The sequence below is a fragment of the Astatotilapia calliptera genome, chromosome 5 (genome assembly GCF_900246225.1).
Source record: "Astatotilapia calliptera chromosome 5, fAstCal1.2, whole genome shotgun sequence".
Lineage (NCBI taxonomy): Eukaryota > Metazoa > Chordata > Actinopteri > Cichliformes > Cichlidae > Astatotilapia > Astatotilapia calliptera.
The window spans coordinates 11523153-11545436 of NC_039306.1; the positions used below are offsets into that span (position 1 = coordinate 11523153).

Genomic DNA, 22284 nt, shown 5'->3' on the forward strand with positions numbered 1-22284 from the left:
CTTCATGCTGAGCCCTTTGTTCACCACAGCAGACCAGTACAAGGTCCACATCACTGCACCAATCCTGACATGAATGGCCTTCTTAGAATTTTATTGTCGATCCATCCAACAGTGGTTGAGGCCCTTTACCCAGAACCACATAAATCACACTAATTTATGGACCTGCTAGAAGAAATGAGGCCAAAAATATGATTAATCTTTGGAAATCATATTTACAAATGCTTCATTTTTACCCTTATATCAACATCCAGTGTCCTGTTTTCTGAGGCTTAACTGGATTAATATTATTATAATAACTATTTAGTGTGAAAAACCTCTGTATATGGAAATAAAGTACTGTACAGAGGGTAATGGAGGTGCATTTTGTTTAAAATTTCAAACTAACTGACTGAAAATTATGACATAATGTGTATGTGCTTGTCTTTAGATTGCCGCTGTGTTCACGGAACGTGCGATAACCGACCAGGCAGCGCTGGTGTGTGTCGGAGAGGTTCTTGTTTGGAGGGATTCTCTGGGGACCTGTGTGACAAGACGGCCATGCCGTGCAACGCAGACGGACTGCTGCAGCATTGTCACATCCACGCATACTGTAATCAGACAGGACTGGCTATTACGTAAGAAAATACTAATCATAAAACCATTACTATAACTTGATGCTGAGAGATCGTTTTGTGTTGAGTCACTTTTTAGGTGTTGTAAATTTTTAGACAGCAAAAACTTTCTTGTTCTTGCTGTGGCTCCTGAGGTCTGTTTTTGGACATTTAATTAGCATTCTGGAGCCATCCCCGCTCGCTTACTCCTCAATGTCTGAAACAAACTGCACAAAACTCTCTGTAATCGGATGTATCCTCAGTTCTCCTTTGGACTACGTTTTCGGATTAAGGTACTTGTGATAATCAAGGATTAAAGACTTTGTACAATACCTGCAATTTTTATGTTTCACTACTGGCCTGAAAAGGAGGATGCTCGATCAGATCTGGGGTTTTTTGTGAAGTAGGCCAAGTTTTCATCAGAAATGCTATTCTAGCTTGCTTGGCACTTGCGTTAGCATGACTGATCTTCTCGTGACAGATGGCATACTGTTGGCAGATGAAGCTATCAGACAGATAGACATTTGTGACAGTTTATTCATTGATACAGCTTTGTTGTGTTTGGCCCAGCATGAGAAAATTATCCTTTTTTTTTACCCCAGATCTCTCCATCCATCCATCTATCCACCAGCCCACCCTGTTGAGTCCTTTGTATCCACCTGCTCCCAGGACACCAAGTGTTCTTGTGCCAGCCAACAGACATAAACTCTTCCACATGTCCTGCATGTGGAGGAGTTATGGCTCTACTCTGAGCGCCCCCTGAATAACTTAGGGCCTCATCCTATCTCTAAGTGGAGGCTTATTTTTCTCAAAAATGAATGAATGAAAAAATGAAGTTTGAACAACTGCACACCCTGGGTTTTGTGATGAGGAAACGTATAGCATTTCTTGTTGTTTTTTTATGTATATATAAAAGCTAAGTTTTACTTTGAGTTTTATAATTAAAAAAAAAAAACAATCTAATGGGCGTTTAAGAAACTGCCCTGAAATTCATGTGGAAACGTTTAATCAAAAGCCATAATCAAGCCAAAATGTCTCTTCATCCATCATCTTATGATCAAATAACTGCCAAAGGTTTAAATGCTGGCGTGGTTAAAATGTTCTGGTTGTCCTGTACTGTTGTTTAAATAGATTTTTAGTAATTCCTTCAGCGATGTTCTGTGAAGAAATAAACAACAGGGATTTGTCACCTCTGTTATTGCATCACCTGTTGAGTTTGTTTAACTGTGTGTGTGTGTGTGTGTGTGTGTGTGTGTGTGTGTGTGTGTGTGTGTGTGTGTGTGTGTGTGTCTTACATAAGGTGTGTATGTAAGGATGGATATGAGGGTGACGGTCACTCCTGTACTGCCATCAACCCCTGTCTGAAGAGTAACCGAGGAGACTGCGACACCAATGTAAGATTATTTCTTTGTGTGTGTGTGTCTTCAAAGCAGTGATAGGATTTAGGACAGAACCCCCCCGGAGTCTAGACGCTGATGGTGGTGAAGGAAGAAGCCTGAGGCTGTGAAACGGGGCTCTGACTGAGGTGTCTGTGGGGTGGGGATTGGGAGGAGGAGGGTTGAACGAATGAGGGTCTGTAAGGGAGTACGACGGAGATTTGACACAAAAATGGAAGCTGATTGGCTCAAAGAATGTGGGCAAGAAGATAATTGGACTAGAGTAATGATGGCAATATTGAGATTGACAGTGTGGGAAATCTTTAGTGATGTAAAGAACAGAAAAGCAGCCGAACACCCAGGAAAGCAGACAGATGAGTGACTATAGAGCTTTCAAATTGAGTTTCATTTCAATAAAGCACACAAACCGATTTACTAATGTTTGCAACATTTCAACTTACTGCTTGTATATTTAATGAAGAAGAAAGAAAGAAGAAGAAAAAAGCATGTTTTATATTTCTTGATCGATACTGAAATGAACTGACTGAGCCTGTGTTTAAAAAATAGCTATTAACTAACTAACAACAACTATGAAAGCTTTTTGGGGATTATGCTCACATACTGTTTTGTCACATTTTTTTTTTGTAAATCTGGCTTTATGTGTTGTTGTTCTGCTATATTTATTTAATGTGTGTGATTTTATTTAACTTTTCACCTTCAGTAATCATAAAGATAAGCTCATTCAGTGCAGTGTTCTTGTCTTTGTGACACATCCTCTTTCTCTGCAGGCTGAGTGTGTATATGCGGGTCCAGGTAATGCTTCATGTGTGTGTGCTGAGGGCTGGACGGGTGATGGCAGAGTGTGTGTGGAGATCAACAACTGTCTGCTGGAGAGTCGAGGAAGCTGCAGCACCAACGCGGACTGTAAACACATCGGACCCGGACAGGTCCGTGCTTAAAATTTGTGATAGGATAAACTTTGAACTATGTTCATTGTGAATTTTCAGCTCCATATTTTGATTCTTGTACTCCGGTATAGAAGCCCAGTATAAATCCTGGGCCAAAACTAACCAGAGATCACTTGTATATATGCTGACCACATTATGTAAAAGTTGCAAATATGAGAATTCACCATTGTATATGCAAAAATAACTGGTTATTAACCAGCTGTCAGGCTGTTCTGTTTCTCATTTGACTGTTTCTCCATCTGCAGAGTGACTGTGTTTGTAAAACTGGATACATGGGCAATGGAAAGGTGTGTGGACTCATCAACCCCTGCCTAAAAAAGAACGGAGGCTGCCATGAGCTGGTATACACACACACACACACACACACACACACACACACACACACACACACACACACACACACACACACACACACATGAACACATATGCCAAGTAAGAATGACTAATAATAACCATAGATCACAATTTCCCAACTTTTGGGTTAAATAAAGCATGTTGGTTTCGAATGAGATTGTAGTGTTATGTGATCAGCAGCACAAACACCATGTAGAGTGTAGCTCCAGTTCAGTGAGTCAGGAGGTGAAGCCTAGCAGACACTTACAGCTACAGTTGTCCAAGTCAGCACACCTGTTAGTCAGAACCTCTAACTTTTAAGCCAAATATATAAGATGTATAGTTATTATTAATGGGGAAAATTAGTTATAGAGCCTGGTACCATTGTAACAGGCATTAAATAGTTTTAATGCTGTAAAGTTGGGTATTTTAACATAGGAGTCTGACGGGACTGGCTTTGTTTTGGAGCCAGCCTCAAGCTTCAATTTAAGCCTTGGAGGTTAGCACTCAATAATGATAATTGTAGCTTTTCTCATTGATGTGTTACACTAACTCTGCATTCAGAAAAATGTATCAACAGTGTAAATCCATTAAGTTTAAAGGTAAAGATTCAGTCCCATCAATTAGCATTTGTATATAACTACAGAGGAACTCTACTTGCAGGGCAAATAAGGTGCAATTAGGAAAAATATCTTAATGATGATCATTAAAACAAATTAGTTTGAAAAAATTAGGTAAAATAGCTAAAAGATTGTGAAACTTTTTTTATTAGCATAATGAGATTTGATCAGACATCAAGAAAGTATTTGAAGTCTTTGTCTGTTGGATGAATTTTATTAAATCTTTAGAGCTTGTGATTCTTTTCCCAACATGAAATTTTTTCCTTGTTTGGCATTTTGTATTGGGGATATGATGAGAGCAACCTTAGTGAGACCCATAGTCAGAGCAGCCACTTTCACCAGATGAATCAAATAATTACACTTGATTCGAGGTCCTGATCTGTGTATGCTAACAAAGAAAGCATCCCTCTGTGTGTAGAAAAGCTGTTTATGGTCACACTTTGTAGAAAATAGTTCATACTTCTAGTCATTGAAGAGACCATAGTATTATTGCTTTTCTATTTTTAAAGTTTAAATCTTTATCCCTTGAGAGCATAGTAGGCATAAACCTTGTTTCTCTTTTCTGCCCTGCTCGTAGAACAGAATTACTGGGTCTGCATCACAAGTTAGTGAGGGTGGTCTCTGCCTACGCTAGCAGCTGCTCTTGGAAAACCTGAAAACTATTCTAATGCTTGTCAAACCTCATCTTTATTGATGTCGGAACTTTTCATTATGTTTGGTACAGGCGATGTCATCGACTGTTATCTCAAAGGAAATTCTTGCATGTAAAACAAAAAATTAGTTTGTGAGTACTTTGTGATGCCACAGTATTAATGATTTAGATTAGCATCCTATAATTCTCTCTCTCTCTTTCTGTGTGTGTGTGTGTGTGTGTGTTTTGTTTTTTGTATGTCAGGCAAAGTGTGAGAAGACAGATGGTGGAGGTCACACCTGTACCTGTCCTGACGGCTACGCTGGAGACGGAAACATTTGCTACGGATCATTACTTGACGTAAATACTTAGCTCATTATGATTCATTGTGGTTATATAAGTTGAACTCATTCACTTTCATGGTGAGCCAAATCAGTTTCACTATGTTAAGTGAAAATAAAATGAAAGACAGTCAAAGTGTGGAACGAATATCTTTTTCATAATCTGGATTGAAGGCCGTTTATATTTATTTACTGCAGGTGCTTTAATTTCATTTCAACCATACAACATTTTTCAGGTTACACTCAGTTTTTATGCTTTAGAAAAAAAAAGCATACATGTGGCCAATATGTAGCCGGTCCTCAGGCTGCAAAAGAAAAGGAAAAAAATGTAAATTATTTATTAGTTTATTTATTGCAGAAAAAATAAATTTAACATGAGCACTCAGAGAACACGAGCAAGGATATAATAAAACTGTTTTATGATGTTTCTATTATAACAGGCTGGCATTAACCTGCTTATAAAACAAGCACTGATGTCTGACTTTTGACCTTTGACCTTGAAACCTTACATACTAAAATGTTGTATTTTATGATTTTTACTCATATGATTGTAGCACAATTGGCTGAGATCTTTAGCCTCTATATAAAAAAAATAAGATTTTAAGATGCATTCATGAGTTTTGCAAAGTTTATTGCATCATTGTGACATCATAGGGCATCTAATTGAAAAAACGTGTGTTGGATCGCCCTCTCCATGCTCTTTCATATGATATATGTTTTATATAAGTTTATATAGACTTATATGACTTATATAAGTCATATAAGTCAAATGTCTGGGCATGGGTTTAGTTCTTTTTTTTTTAAATTAAAATGCCAGATTGCAGTTATTTTTTTGCATTTCTGAACAGAAAAAAATGTTTTACTGGTTGAATGTTACGCTTGATAAATTTCTGACTCCTTAGAGAAGTCCAGTGTGTATATTTGGCTTCAGTTTGTTATTTGTCTCATAAATATCAATCTAGTTCTTACTTTTTAAAATGTTTTTAGACAAGATTTCTAAAATATTTCTGTTATTGTTTGTATTAATCAGACTTGATTCATTAACTGTAATTCATTACACAGTTATGTTTCTGTGGGTGTGTTTGCAGGAGCTGGAGATGAATGTAAAGATGTACAGTTTCTACCGGCTGACTCAGGTAAGTAAGAGGAAGACAAACTACTCTATAGTTATTGAACTTCGTCAGTTTTCTCGGTTCAAAGTTAAACTACATTAAAGCCTTGATAGCTGGCGAGTTTCCTAATTTAGTGACTGATGTTGAAAATAGGTAGAAATCTGGGATTTTCACCCCTTCTACAGCTGTTCTCCTGCAGCTCCCTCCTTTCTGTTTTGAGCCTCTCAGAAGACTGGTGTAGAGACTGACACATAAGCTAAAGACATTTACTGCTGTGCATTTTGGCCTGTTAAAAGAATATGTGTCAACTTAAACGCACACTGATTTTATAAAATATTCTACATTTCCACCTTCTGTAAAAATATGTTTTTGACAGAAAAGGGAAGCCTTTACAGAAATCGCTGTTTTGTCAACTGTGTGATGGTTTTCTCATCTATTGTTGTACATGGCACTGTAGTGGCAAAAGTGTTGTTAAAAGTTAAAAAATATGAATAAATTTACCAGCCAATGGAGTCAAGGCAGCCAAAACAATTAGACACCTACCCAGAATGAGTGTTACCTTTGACACAGGTGAAGCTTCTGTAGTTCCACCTGCTCATTGTTTTCATAAACTACTCTGCTCCAATGATAACTAAGCTGTATACGGTGTCATGTGATCAGCGTTTCAGTCATGCCTTTGAGGACCTGAATGGGAACTTAACTGTGTTGGTGCCTACTGGAGACGCTCTCAGGAACATGAGTACAGCTGACATCTTATTCTGGAACACCCGACACCACCTGCCTTACTTTCTGCGGTTAGTAAAGTCACACACACATTAAAACTGATCCTTGAGCTCAGACAAAGCATGCCAGTGCATGAAGTTTGTGTGACAGAATCAGTGTTTCTAACACAAAATAAAAATGGAGCCAGCTTAGCACAAAGTCTAACTAAGAAATTTAGTTTACTTTTCTGTTTGTAGACTTTTTAAAATATTGATTTTATATTGAATTTTAATCTTCTTTGTCCTTTTGTTTGGTTGTTATGTTTTATTTTTTTCTGTATTATATAGTAATATGCTTGTCTTTAAACTCTGTTATGTTTTAGTGCAATATAAAAATTAAAGTGATTTTTAAACCAGCTCACAGGAGTCTGCGGGGGTATTATGATAAGTTACAGAGAATCTCTGTGTATGATAAGATAAGATAACCTTTATTAGTCCCACACGTGGGAAATTTGTTTTGTCACAGCAGGAAGTGGACAGTGCAAAAGTTATGAGGCAAAAATTAGAATACAATAAGAATAAATACAGTACACAACTGTACAGAATAGAATAAAATAAAATACTATATACAGTAGAATAAAATAAAATAAATATACAATAAGATAAAAATAGAATACAAATACAAATACTATATACAACTGAGTAAAAATACAACGATGACAGAAAGGATTATTGCACTTAGTATTATTGCATATGTATGGATGTGTGTGCTTGATCAGTTAAAGTCTTTATTATGGAGTCTGACAGCAGTGGGGAGGAAAGACCTGTGAAATCTCTCCGTCCCACACCGTGGGTGCCGCAGTCTCCCACTGAAGGAGCTGCTCAGTGCTGTCACAGTCTGCTGCATGGGGTGGGAGATGTTGTCCATCAGGGATGACAGCTTAGCCGCCGTTCTCCTGTCACTCACCACCTCCACTGGGTCCAGAGGGCATCTTAGAACAGAGCTGGCCCTTCGGATCACCCTGTTCAGTCTCTTCCTGTCCCCAGCAGAGATGCTGCCGCCCCAGCAGACCACACCATAAAAGATAGCAGAAGCCACAACAGAGTCATAGAAGGTCTTCAGGAGTGGGCCCTCCACTCCAAACGACCTGAGACTCCTCATGGAAATGAGTATTTCCAGAGTTTTCTCCAGGCCATTGTAAATTTGATGAGACAGCTATAGACAGTGACTCATTTATCTAACACCACAATCTAGTTTAAGGTCTGTATGATCGTTTTCTTAATGAATCACAGAGATAGAATGATTTAAAGGGATACAGTATAATTCGCTTGAGATTTGGCAGATATGGGCAGCATGTGGCCAGAGGAAATCTTACTTTGCTTAAAAGGCGTCTCCTCTCCACATTAGCCTGGAGAATAAGAAGCCTGAGCTGTATTCTGCTTGTGCCCACATTTACATATTACCTGAATTGCTGACTATCACGCCTTAGGCATGTGCGATGTGCTTTTACCTTACCTTATCTTTTCACACTGCTTACAGCTGTTTGAGTTTATTAAATACTTGAATCCTCATATGATCCATAGGTGTGTCTCCAAAGACAGAGATCCATTTATGCATAAGACACAGCAGCAGTGACTGATAATTATTTAGTTATACCCAACACATACAGATAATCAGTCAGTAGCCAATAGTATTTCACAACAGGTGAGGCAGGTGAGCTGCCACAGAGAAGCACAGTTTAATGTTAATCTCTTGTTCTACAGATCGGTATGTAAAGTATTTGGGTATTATATCAGTATAGTGTTCATGGATATTTGCTATCGCTACGATCTCTGATCTTTGTATTTAAATGTATAGCATAATATTTATTAATTATATGAACCCCCAGCCCATCGCCCTCTTCCCCATTGTCCAACTGATATTGAAAGGTCAGTTGCCCAGATTAAGTGGTGCTGCATTTCACCTATAGCATTTCACCTATATTCATACCTAACTAAATGCAATCCTCCATAACCCAGCCAAAATTCTGGCTCCCACAGATTGGCTCTATGCCCATGTGGCAAAAATATTACAATCAATCAATTACAGAGATTCCTGATTTTAACTCCTTATCTGCCAAAGGAAGACAATATTGTAGACCTGCACAAGGCTGGAATGGACTACAAGGCCATCAGCAAGAAGCTTGGTGTGAAGACGACAACTGAAAAATTATTCAGATATGATAGAAAATAGAAGAAAAATAGAAATGTGATTAGGAATCACCCTCAGTCTGGAGCTCCATGTAATATTTTGCCTAATGGGGTGAAGATGATCTTGAGAAATTAGGTGGATCAGCCTAAAACTATGTGGGAGGGGCTTGTTAATGATCTGAAGGCAGTAGCAACCACAGACACCAAGAACAGCAATGGTTACTCACTGTGCCATAACTGAGATCTTGCAGCACCCACAAGGTCACCCTGCTCAAAAAGGCACACGTACACATCAGTCTTAAGTTTGTCAATGAACCTTTAAATGATTCAGAGAAGGTTTGAGACAAAGAGCTGTGGTCAGATTAAACCAAAATCAAATCAACCCGCTGTGTTTGAGGAAGAGAAATACTGAGGGTCACTCAAAGAATACCATCCCCACAGTTAAGCACATAAGTGGTAACATCATGCTTTGGGGCTGTTTTTCTGGTCAGGAGGGAGCTGAAGCTTTGTGTTGGCAAGCAGCATCCAAGAAACAAAAAGGATTTAGAATGTTTCTGTAATGAGGGGTGGGCCAAAGTCCTTGCTGAGATCTGTGCAAACCTGGTGACCAACTACAAGTTACCATTTGGCTTGCCAACAAAGGTTTCTTCGCCAAGTACTAAGTCATATTTTGCTTGGTGATGAATTACTTATTCCATTCAGTGACATGCGAGTTTCATGTACTCTGTGTTTTTTTCTTTTATATTTCTGGATTCTCTCTCTGTCTCAATTAAAATGAAACTACCAGGTCTTCTGTAATTGAGCAAACTTACAAATTCAGCAGGAGTTCAAATAAGCATTTCCCTCACTGATAGTTGTGTCAGTAAAGATGTTGGTGGTGCATCTGAAAGACTGTAAAAATTAAACATTTCTGTACTGTTTAAATTAGGAACTGCTGATCTGATAGATCACATGTCCTTTGCTGACAGGATCCTGGAGCGTGTTGTGTGTTTTAGAAAACTTTTCATTTATTTACTGCTCCCTTTGGTTGCAGGGCCCACGTGTTGAAGGGGATCTACTCTGTGGAAGATCTGGGCAGTATGGTGGGCAAAAGACTGCCAACCCTAAACCTACCCACTCAGTGGGAGATCAGCAACAGCAGTGGGGTAAGAGTGGGTCAGTTGTGTCTCACCACATAACTATACATTCTGGTGGGTTTACTCAGATTTTTTGTGTTCACAAGGTTTGCCTGATGTAGAAACTGCAGGTGTACAAGGGTATTCATGTCACTACATTCATGTTAGATATAACTAGTTTCTATGGAAATGATTTGCATTTTATCCTCTTTAAACTGGCGCTTACAGACAAATGTGGTATACTTTAACAAAATTAGAGAGAAAAATCATTTCAATCATTCAATCAATTCAGTCAATCTTTCAATCAAAATCATTCTGTCATTTTAATTCTTTAATAGGAAAATCTATAAGAATAACTTTTCAGTCAGTACCATTATTGTTTTGGATCCATTTTATTGTACCTTACCTTTTGGGCTGTGTGTGTGTGTGTGTGTGTGTGTGTGTGCGCGCGTGTTTCAGGTCATCCAAATTGGAAAAGCATCCATCCTCACCCCCAACCTACCTGCGATCAATGGCTATCTCCACTTCATAGACAAGGTACACGTGAATCTTTACAGTGAAATGAAAAGAAATAAATACAGATTTTTTTCATGCAGAGCAAATAATGATGTGAATAAATAACATTATTAGCATATTAGTTTACTCTCTCCCCATCTACACATACAGAGCACCTTTCTCTCTGTCTGTCTGTTGTCAGATTCTGGCTCCGCCTCTCTCAGACTGCCCACCTGAGCCTCCCACACTTATGGGTTTCCTAAACTCCTCTTCCAACTTCACGCTTTTCAGAGAGTATGTTCTGGTAAGTCTGTCTGATCTCAGCATCATGTGATAAGATGTAATCCTTTTTTATTTTTAATCTTGTTTTATTCTTCTTCTTATTATTATTATTACATTTAATTAACTTCCTGTGTGTTTTCTCTCAGATGTACAACCTGTCTTCAAATCTTACTGAGTCATTTACACTTCTGCTGCCAACAGATGAGGCTATAAGGCAGCATCTTAGCAGGACTAACACCTCCATCCTGGTAGGTCAATAATATAATTCAGTGGACAGCTGCTATTCTGCAAAACCTCCAAACACTTGTCAAGAAAATGGATACTTTAAAGGTTGTTTTATACAACCTTTAAAGTATTTATACATTTCCCATTTTTAAAAATAACTCAAATAATTCAGAAATGAGCTAAATCTATTAACAAAATGTGAAGGAGCAACCACTCTTAGTTTATGTCCAAAAACATTTATGTAACGATCATTAGGTGTTAGAATATCAGCTGAGTTTAAAACATCTGGGCTGTATATTTGTGTAACACCAGTTGCACAAAAGCCATTAACTGGTACAGCGGGTCAGTATAACTATTATTTAATTTCTTATTTACAAAAAAAGGCAAACCTTCTTGAGAAACTGAGGGAGGGTGAAAAAAAAATATTACAAATTAAATGGCAGCATAAGTGCAAAAATATTTCAATGCATCCACTGGTAAAACAGCACCTCCTGGTGGTGAACATTAACCCAAAATCTGCAGAGGGAAATTACAAAAAGTACCTTTAATATTATTTACGTATGTGAACTATGTGAAAACATTTATTGGCATCACAACATGTGGATTGTGCAACCTAAACGAATAAAGTGGTGAAATTCAGACTGACACACATTACGAACATCCACATCAAATAATAATTGAGCTGTTTCATATAACGCAAAATGAAGTGAGCATTCCCAGCAAACAATGGTACTAAGGTGGTTTGTTTGTACTGACCAAAATAATGAATCACCTTTTTGTGTCAGATATCTCCCTGTCAGGAGAGGAAGGAAATATCTGAAAGAGAATTGATGTCTATAAACCAGGCTATGTATTAATTTGGCACAGGATGTTTTTATGTTGGTCTGCTGTGTTTGAACTACAGTATCTTAAAGATGGGCTACTAAGAGCTTATCTTAGATACTTACATACTGTTTATAACAAAACTCTAATTTGTGTATAAAGTGAAATGTTTGTTGCATTAACAATTTTTTTGTAGTTGACCATCATGTCCACTCCTATTTTCTCTTCCTGCTGGTGAGATGATCCACTGCAACTCTTGTCTTTGGCTATAAATAAATCCTCTGTCTTCCATCTGTCCAGGACTCTGATGTGTTCAAGTACCATGTGATTCTTAATGAGCTGCTCTTCCCTGACCGCTTGCCTGATGGCACACTGAAAAGCACTCTGCTTGGAACTGAGTACCAGGTCCAGTTCCACTTGGACAACAACAACCAGGTAACAATAACTGCACTGACACCAGCCATGAAACTAGTGGTGGGTCATACAGCCTCACAATTATATCATTATATTCAAAGAAAATTTACAATAATGATATTTCTGACAACATAGAAGAAATACTGAGTAAGATCTTCTTAATACCTGCAGCTTCCAGGCAGCAGGATTTATAAGAGCTACTGTCATTTTTAAGAGACTTCTTAATTTGTAGAAACAGCAGCATGACACTGCAGTGGTAGTAACACAATAAACCAACTGTAAGGACAAAAGTAGTCTAGGTCGTGTTTTTCCCAGAAGTTCTCAGTAAAAGTATAAAATGATTTTATACTTTAGTTTAACGACAACTAAGGTAATGTAACCTTGTAATTTGCCAGGAGCTGCACAATAATGTCATGTAATAAAAACTGAAATAATTTTCTGCCTGGGTTGTTGTGTTGAGCTTTTTATCCAGCTCCATATAAAGCCCCATTTTTCTACCATTACCTCACAATTAATGAGTGCTAAAACGTAAACATCCAGAAGGCAAACTAGCAGATTTAAAAAAGGTAAGACGAGACATACAGTGACATAGGAAGAAAAGGCAGCAGGGAATGAGTGGCTCCGTAACCACGGGGAGAAAGACTCTGCTGATGTTGAAATTTGTGAAAATTGGAAAATGGAAATATAATAGAATGGAAAATAGAAAATATTCACCATAAAAATGGACATTCTCGCTAGTGAGGGCATCAGAGGGCATCGCTTGGTTGTAAAACTAAGTCCAATTGCATTGAGTTCTGTGGGAAAATGTACCTGCTGCTTTTTTGATCTGTTCAGTTAGTAAGTGTTTTCCTCATTAGTTTTTGGTCTCAGGTGTTAGTTTTAAGTCAAATTTAGTGCAGCATTATTTTCATTTTCTAAATTACGATCAAATTTAGAATAAAATAGACAGTATGGCGGAGTTTTCCTTCAGAATGTGCTGACCTTTTAATTGACAAGTAAAAAGTCAGTGTAATGATGGATTACACTGACTTTGAACTCCTGCTCAATAGTGATGTGCGATACCACTGATTTCCTTTCCGATCCGATACCAAGTAAAATTCAGGGTGGTATCGGCGATACTGATCCGATACCGATACTCTGTACAAAAACTTGTTTCATTGTATTTCATAATACAATATATAATTGTATTATGTAATTGTAATAATAACATAACCATATTGCTTCATAATGATTAGAGGACATCAGACAACTTGTTTTTATTGCTTAATCATGCAGAATAATCATATAGAAATAAAAAAAAAAAAACCCTGACGTTGTGAGCTATTTGAGCATGTTGCCTGCCTGCAGCACTAAAGGACTCTGCGAGAGACGTCTGTCTCGCCCTAGCAGCACCTGCCCCTCTCCTCCTCTTCATTTCGCCTCAACATAAGCTCATCATATTCTGTGATATGATTTACTCCGAGGTGTTTGACGAGGTCAGTGGTGTTGCCACAACACCTCACTGTCTTGCCACATATATCACAAACCGCATCTTGGCTGTTTGTGGAGGTAAAACAGGTCCACACACGTCCTGTTTGCGCTTAGCCATTGTTGTGAGTGTGCACGCCAGGGGCTGGGACACATTTATACAGCCGTATTTCACATATGACTATGAAAGGTGTAAGAGGAAGTAGTTCCTTCCAAATTAGACGATCCAAATTATATAGTTTCTTTCCACTGCGTTCATTTTAATGGAAAAACTACAAATTTACCCCAGAGCACTAAAATATCGATATTATAATATGAGAATCGATTCTAGAACATAAATTGCTGGTATCGGAAGAATAGATATTTCAGTATCGATCTGCACACCACTACTGCTCAACAACAGTATTTCCTGTAGTGCAGAAGCAGACCAAAGAACCACTGTCAACTGACTCCCTAAGCTAAGATGATCGTTATTTTTGTTTTGTGTAAAAGATTCATTGTAAAAAAAAGATTGGTGTGTTTCTTCTTCTCTTGAACTCCAGACAGTTGTGAATGACATTCCTCTTGACGGGAGCGTCACAGTAACCCAGAACGGAGTCATCATAACGCTCCCTCAGGTCCTCAAAGTCCGCCGCAACAGATGCAGCAAAATGACCTACCTGCAGGTCGAGGTAAGGATAGAGAGAAGGGATGGGATAGATGGATGTTTGTTTGTCAGAGTTACTCCAGCCTCTCTGTTCTCCTTTCTGTCTCCAGGGAAGATGTACAGACTGTGATGGACCACCCCGATGCATTTTCTTTCACAAACCAGTAAGAAAACTGTTATAGTTCGTGGGGTGGACATAATAACTGAAACTCAAGCTTTTCCAAAAGTAATTTTAACAGCTTTAAAAATGACCCCAAAATTAACGCATTCAGACTTTACAAAAGGGACCTGAAAGGGGGCAGGGTTGTAATTGTATGACGCGTGTCGCTGTTCTTAAAGTCATCGGGTTTTTCTGTTTAGTGTTTTTCAGCATTTCAGGCTCTTTTATTCACTTCTGCCTGTTTATGTTGATGATTCCTGATGTTGGTGTAATCTTTATGCTGCAGATCAAAAAACAGTTTCCAGCCAACATGCAACCCAACTGTAGGTACAGGAAGCGGGTCGGATCCAGGAGGAAGTCTGTGCTGGGCTGTGTCATCAAATGTCTCCGGACCACTATGGTCTGCTCAAACTTATTTCCATAAACATTATGGCTCTTTTCATAAGGGTCTGATGAAACCTGATAAATGCATAATAATCAGCTAGAAACACCCGTCATCACTGACACAACATTGTGTACATGTTTTAAATTCAATAATAATAATAATAATAATAATAATCATCAGCATCATCATCATCATCATCATAATCATAATAATAATGATGATGTCATGGATTTGTCTGCCCTGCAGGATCACTCCTGTTGCCCCGGTTACTATGGCCACGAGTGCTTCAAATGCCCCGGAGACGTCGGCAGCTGGTGCTCCAATCACGGGGAGTGTCATGATGGTAACCATGGCAATGGCGAGTGCCAGTGCTACGAGGGTTTCCATGGAACTGCGTGTGAGGACTGTGAGCCGGGGAGATACGGAGTTAACTGCTCCTCCAGTGAGCAACATGCAGACACACACACGCACAAACACAGACACACACACACACACACACACACAGAGTGAAGCATTTCCTGTCTGCCATATTTTATATTTGTCACAAGGGGGCGTTACCCGGTGACGGTGGAAAAACAGCTAAATAAATATTTAGGTGTATTGACTGTAGATGTGGAGAAGAGACAAACGAGACTCGACATGTCAAAATCAATGCTGTTTAACTATGTTTGCTAGATTTTCTACATCATCATTTTAGGGCTGTTTATAAAATCATTCAAGTGCTAACGGCATTCCTAGTCCCCAGCTTCTGATTATAACAAAAACTGAGCTTCTGAGACACAGTCTTACACAGCTAAAAAAAATCTATAATACTAACAGCCCTGTGAACAACAACAAAGGATCCATCCATCTTAGATCTCCCTCACCCACTCCTGTGCAAACCCTGACATGAGCTGTGAGATCGGGGGTCTCCTCCAGGTTGGACCTCCACCAAAGACCTCCGCTAGTAGCCATCAAGGAGGCATCCTAGTTAAATACCTGAACCACCTCGACTGGCTCCTTTCAATGTGAAGGAGTAAACAGCTCTGCCCTGAGCACCTTCATCTTCATGCCAATCTAGACAAATGGCATCAAGGGGAGAGCTCCAAGGAAAAACGCACTGCTGGCCAAAAAGAACATAAAGGATTGTTGCCAAATAAACATCTTGATGATCCCTAGGACTCTTGGGAAAATATTCTGTGGAGTGATGAGACCAAAGTGAAACTTTTTGCAAGGTTTGAGTCCTGTTACATCTGACTACAGTGATTTCTAATTGACATAATCTTGGCCAAGTCATTGTTTATGCAACACTTTGGACTACAATCATGTGACTTAAAAATATAGAAATTGGCAAAAGCTCATTGCTCAAAACTAGCACCACTGATAAACAATAGACTAGTGAGGCCGGTTTCTTGATCATTAACATGCAAATTGTCATGACCATTGATTATTGATCACTGATCAACAACAGTTGATCAATGGCCATGAGTACCATTCACAGAGAGTTGAGGAATGGCTGCAATCACAGCATTGTAAGATGGTGAAAGATGTACCCTTTGACCCCCTCCTCGATTCAGAGATGGTCTTTCCCTTTTCAAGTAAATGGCCTCTTTGACTCCCCGCTCAAACCAGCGTTCCTCCCTGTCCAAGATGTGTCACTATAAGAGTGTCCACTGGCCTGCAGGTGTAAATAGACTGCGGAGTCCTGGCCGGACGAGGTAGCTCTTCTGTGTTGTGCCATCCGTTCAGCCAGAGGCTGTTTGGTTTCCCTGATGTATATATTATGGCAATCCTCCTGGCACTTAACAGTGTACACTATATTACTCTGTTTGTGTCGGGGGACCCGATCCACGTGGATTTTTGGCGCAGCATATTTTGGGGTTTAAAAGCCGCAAAGATGCGGCGTTTAAAAAAAAAAAAAAAAAAAAAAAAAGCATCTCAACTGTTCCGATACTCCAGACACATAAGGGATCACTACAGGTTTTTGCTTTTGCAGCAGTTGTCCTTCTCTCCTGAATGGGTTGGAGCTTTCTTTAAGCGCCTTCCCAGTTTTGATAAATGTCCAGCTGAGATAACCACATTTACTCAGGGCCTTCTTGATGTGATGTTCTTCTGTTTCCAGCCGTGCTGTCTGTGGAGATGGTGTTTGCTCTGTGTTGCATCCTGATGACACCAAGTTTGTGCTCCAATCAATAATGAGACCCAAACCTTAAATACTGATCCATATGCATAGGTATACAGTACACGTTAACTTTAAATGTCTCCTGATAGACTTACTGATGGAAATCTCACAGTCTCATTTTTCATATCTTCCCGAGTGAATTTGATGTGTTGGTCCACCGATTTACTGTGATCCGTGAATTGTGGTACGCCCTTAGATTTGATTTTCAAACCAGGTGTCATCCACAAACCTGAACCAATGACTTGGTGGTGTTCCAGGGTAGGATAGCAAAGCCCTCTTTTCCACTTCTTCCATGTACAAATTAGCCACAATGAGTGAAACTGGGGAACCCATGGCACACCCATGTTTCTGCCTGTAGCACTGACCTTTGTATGTGAAATATGTGGAATGAAGACACAGTTCCAAAAGCAAACACACTTGGTTGGTGCTGAGAGTGGTCCTGTTGCTGAGATTGGGGTCATCCTGTAACCTCTTACGAACAACCTCCACTGCTTCAGTGACTGAAACACAAGTGAAAAAAGTTTCTCCCACTGAAAACGTGATGTCCTGATGAACAGAAACAACTTTTTGTGATTTCCTTCGCTGGATGATTGAGCATGCATCAAGACATTCACCAGGCAAAGCTAGTAGGTGACAGGTTTGCCACAACTGAAAATCAAATGGTATTTTTTCTTGAAAAACTCATCCATACTGCAGGAGTAGCTGCAGGGGTTTGATGCTTTGATCAGGCAGCAAGGACAGAGAAAACCAGCTTCAAGTTTGCTAATAAATCTGTTATTAGCAAACCAAAATAATCTCATAAAGCTAACAGACCTGTGACTAACACTTCATTAACTAAATAAAGTCAAGGAGGGAGTTATGAGTTGTACTGTGTGTGTTGCAGAGTGTAATTGTGCCAACGGGAAGTGTGAGGATGGTCTGACAGGAAGTGGCAGGTGTGTGTGTTATAAAGGCTGGAAAGGAGCCTCCTGCTCTCTAGGTAAGACAAAGGAACAATTAAATTTTAACCACACATATTTTCTCTGACCTGTCATCACCTGAAACCTGTGTGTGTGTGTTATGTGTCTCAGAGATCAAAGATGACGCCTGTGGAGGTGTGTGTGACGAAAACGCCAAGTAAGTCAATGTGTCCTCAGTTGCTGTGTTTCATGATGGTAACAGCACAAGCACAAAAAACAACAAATATTATATTTACTGACCATAATATTCTTTTTGAACTCAGTGCTACCCAGTACAGTTAGGCTTAAATTTTAATTCTGCACACCTCATTAATAGTCAGGTTTTGATAACATGGTCCAAAAGGGGGTTAATATCCATTATAGGCATATTTGCAGATGCATATAGCCTTTAACCTGCCAGCTCTGCACTTTAAAGTCTGTGGGATGTCCAATTAAGCTCATGTGAGAGCACCACAGGTAACTGTCCAAACAGAGAATTCCCATCATAGTAACGGGAACGTGGATGAAGCTCTTTCTGCAGGCTCCATGTGAGAAAGCTGTGGGAAATTAGTGATAATATTATTATAATATTATTAGCTGCCTTTTCTCTGCTTGGGCCAGGCAAGTAAATGAATGTTGCTGGTTGATATAGGTGTCTTAAACACCAATATCAACCAGCAACCATGCTAGGTTGTTGGTTTTAAGAAAATAAGGGTTTGTTCTGAGTTTAACTAATCAGCATTGAACCTTGGCAGTTTTTCAGAGCTACTCACTTTTTACTCTTTACTCTACATCAGCAGTCCCCAACCCCCGGGCCTCGGACCGGTAGCGGTCCGTGAGTCGTTTGGTACCGGGCCGCAAGAGTTGAGGCTCAGGTGTGAAATCAGGGTTTTTATCGGTTTTTAGCGTTATTTTGTTATCGTTTTTATCGTTAACTCGGTTTTCCTGGGTCTTTTCACGTGTGTTATGAATAATTCTTCTTTTTTTGGTACCAGTACAACCTCCATTTTATGACTGCAAAGCAATAGCTATGGGCAGAATAAAAGACAGACGTATCTTCCAGGTGTAAAACGTGAATCCAAATTGCAATTGCTGGAAAACAGCATTATTTTTCATGGGCACCAGGGGGTGATACCTGTGGCTGCCAAAAGACTTGCAGTACTGTAGAAATCTATGGGAAAACTGCCCTCTGATCCCTCTTCTGAAAACTCTTTCCAGGCAAGTTTATGGGCTAAGTAGTGGTTTCAGATGATGTTGAATGAAAAATTTCATTGATTTTGTAAAATCATTCTAAGCTTTCACAGAGTCACCTATTTAGTATTTTTAATGATGTTCTAAAACCAAATGAGCTAGTGTGAAGAGTACAAAACCGGAGAAATATGAGCTCACTTACCACTTTAAGGAGTTATGAGTCTGGCAGCAGCATTTTGTTTCTCTTGGAGGTGTGAAAGAGATGATTTGTCTAAGACGATAAAGAGGGCAATGCATTAATGTCGGCATGATGACACAAATGCATGAAAATATTTCCCCAGTTCAGCTGAGTTAGATCGAAGTTTGGAGTTGTTCCTTAAAAGAAAGAAATAGAAATGTGAAATACATTTTTCATGTGAGTCAAAGGATAAAATATTACATCAAGACTACAAACACAGACTCAGCAGATGAGCAAAAACAAACAAGAGTCTGACTGATTCTGGAGGAACGATAGTCATGCATAAGTCTTCTCACTTATCTGTGGTAAGCAGTCACATAAGGTGGACAGTGTATTCAAAGTCAACTGTTGAGGCTGTAAAGACATACACAGCTGAATGTCATCAGCATAGAAATGATAAGAGATGTCAGAAAAATATCAAATGATGCCATCTAACAAAGAAGAATGTAAAAAGAAAAACATAACGGACCCTGAGTTGAGCTAACAAATGAGTGGAGTGAAAGGGTAAGAATTCTGCAGTTTGCATAATTAGAATCGAAACTAAAAAAATCTAAATTAGTTAGTGAGTGTGTCATTTCAGTCAGATCAACCCCTTGTTGCAATATCTGGTTTCCAAATGCCAAGATCTCATCTCAAAGCTTCAAAACAGGACTTCACAAACCTGTGGGTGACATCAGTGTTTTATACGTTCTGTGGCAATAAAACAACCCCCCCACTTCCCATTATTTGTCAACCATGAAAGAGAGTTTTCCAGGAAAATCCTCAACATCTCAGGACCCATACCATAGACAAAACACCGCAGAGAACCAGTCTCTGCCCACACACACACACAAAAAAAAAAAAACCAAAAAAAAAACAACATCTCAGGACCCATACACATAACAAGCATAACCCCCAAAAAACAACAACAACCACAACCACCCCCCCCACCCCACAACCAAACAAACAAACAAAAACAAACAAAGCAAAAACAGAGAAAACAAAAGCAGAGAAAGGACCAAACAAAACAAAAGGAAAAACAAATAGATAAGGTATAAATAAGATTCAAAAAAAGACAAAACAAAAAAAACAAACAAAAAAACCCCCATTATAATGTAGCTTCGCTCAGTTCACTTCAGACTCAGGAAGTAAAGTAATGGTGTCCACCAGCAAGAGAAATGATTTCCAGATTTTGTTAAATTCCCTAATAGAACCTTTTAGAGAGAATCTAAGTTTTTCCAACTTTAAGTTAAAGAGTACATCTCTCACCCAATGATCATGAGTTGGGGGGTGGGGAAGCTTCCACTTCAACAGAATAAGCCTCCGGGCCAGTAAAGTGGTAAAGGCTAGGGCCTGTTTGAGGGGACCAGATAAGTTCAAGTCGGGAGGAATGCCAAAAATTGCGGAGAGTGGGTTAGGAAGGACAGTCTGGCCATATGCTTGGCTAAGTGTGTCGAATATATTCCTCCAAAATGCACTCAGTTTCGAACAAGACCAAAACATGTGGACATGGTTGGCAGGCGATAGTCCGCATCTGCTACAGGCATCACTGATGGTTGGATAGATTTTAGATAATTTTGCGTTTGTATAGTGTACTTTATAGACCACCTTGCACTCAATCAAAGTATGACGAGCACAAACTGAGGACGAGTGAATCAATTTCAAAGCACAATCCCACTGCTGTTCTGGCAGGGTTGTCTGAAGCTCTTCCTCCCATCTCAGCTTAATATGAGAAATGGATTTGGGGACCAAAGCATCTAGTATTTTATACTGATTTTATACAGTCTGTTTTGATGAGGGTTCGTCTGCAGGATATCCAGATTTGTTTCTGGAGGCCGATTGGGAAAGTGAGGGAACTGCGTTTTTACAAAATTTCTAGCCTGAAGATAACGAAAAAAGTTGGAATTAGGCAGGTTGTATTTAGACGATAGGTCAGCAAAAGATAGAAAGGTGTCCTGACTGTACAAGTCCTTAACAGTCCTAAGTCCGTTATCTTTCCAACTGCTAAAGGCCGCATCAGTGTTTGAAGGTACAAAATTAAAATTTTTTGATAAAGGCGTTAGCAAAGACGGTCCAAGTAGCCCGAAGTATTTTCTGAACTATTGCCAAATAGTTACCGTTTCCTTAGCTATTGGATTATCCCCAACAAAGGTTGGAGAAAAAGGGAGTGGTGAGCTGAGTATTGATGATAATGAGTAACAGCTAGATGCAGTTTCCATTTGTACCCAGGCTGTTGCAAGGGGGTCGTTATGAACCCAATATAAAAGTTTTTGTATGTTAGCTGCCCAATAGTAGTGTCTAAAATTGGGCAGACCAAGACCACCGTCACTTTTAGTGGACTGAAGAATAGACTTGCGACTAGCTTGTTTCCCTCCCCATATGAAATGTGACAGAATCTTTTCTAACTTGTCAAAAAATGCCTTGGTAAGAAGAATCGGGACATGTTGAAAAAGATACAAGAATTTTGGGAGGACACTCATCTTTATCAGGTTAACTCTCCCTGCCACTGACAATGGTAGAGAAGTCCAACAGTCACAATCTTTCCCAACATTTTCTAGTAGGGATAGAAAATTCTCCCTCATCATTTTATGTATAGAAGAGGAAATAAAAACCCCCAAATATCTAAATCCAGTTTCTGTCCACTTAAAAGGCACTATTGAGTGGGGAAGAGCTCTGGCCAGGGAATTGAGGGGTTGCAACTCGCTTTTTTGATAATTGACCTTATATCCTGACAGTGTACCATATTGGTCCAGTATGTCAAAAAGCACCGGGAATGAGTTTAGAGGATCAGAAATGTATAGGAGCAAGTCATCTGCATAAAGGGAGAGTTTGTGAGTCACACCGAACCTTGTAATGCCTTTAAATCTATCCTCTGAACGCAGCCATATTGCAAGAGGCTCGATA

The 22284-nt window shown here is 39.3% G+C and overlaps 1 protein-coding gene across 3 annotated transcripts in view; it reads left to right on the top strand.

Moving 5' to 3' along the window:
- stab1 (stabilin 1) overlaps positions 1–22284 on the top strand; it is a 183689-nt gene that overhangs the window by 39299 nt on the left and 122106 nt on the right. For all 3 annotated transcript variants that reach the window (XM_026167240.1, XM_026167243.1, XM_026167242.1), the window contains 18 exons: positions 428–614; positions 1891–1984; positions 2755–2913; positions 3180–3275; positions 4783–4878; positions 5948–5995; positions 6632–6765; positions 9896–10007; positions 10437–10514; positions 10675–10776; positions 10901–11002; positions 12102–12236; positions 14225–14353; positions 14439–14492; positions 14775–14888; positions 15120–15315; positions 17918–18013; positions 18105–18150. In XM_026167240.1, coding sequence (XP_026023025.1) covers positions 428–614; positions 1891–1984; positions 2755–2913; positions 3180–3275; positions 4783–4878; positions 5948–5995; positions 6632–6765; positions 9896–10007; positions 10437–10514; positions 10675–10776; positions 10901–11002; positions 12102–12236; positions 14225–14353; positions 14439–14492; positions 14775–14888; positions 15120–15315; positions 17918–18013; positions 18105–18150 — 1978 coding nt within the window. The remainder of the gene's footprint in view (positions 1–427; positions 615–1890; positions 1985–2754; positions 2914–3179; positions 3276–4782; positions 4879–5947; positions 5996–6631; positions 6766–9895; positions 10008–10436; positions 10515–10674; positions 10777–10900; positions 11003–12101; positions 12237–14224; positions 14354–14438; positions 14493–14774; positions 14889–15119; positions 15316–17917; positions 18014–18104; positions 18151–22284) is intronic.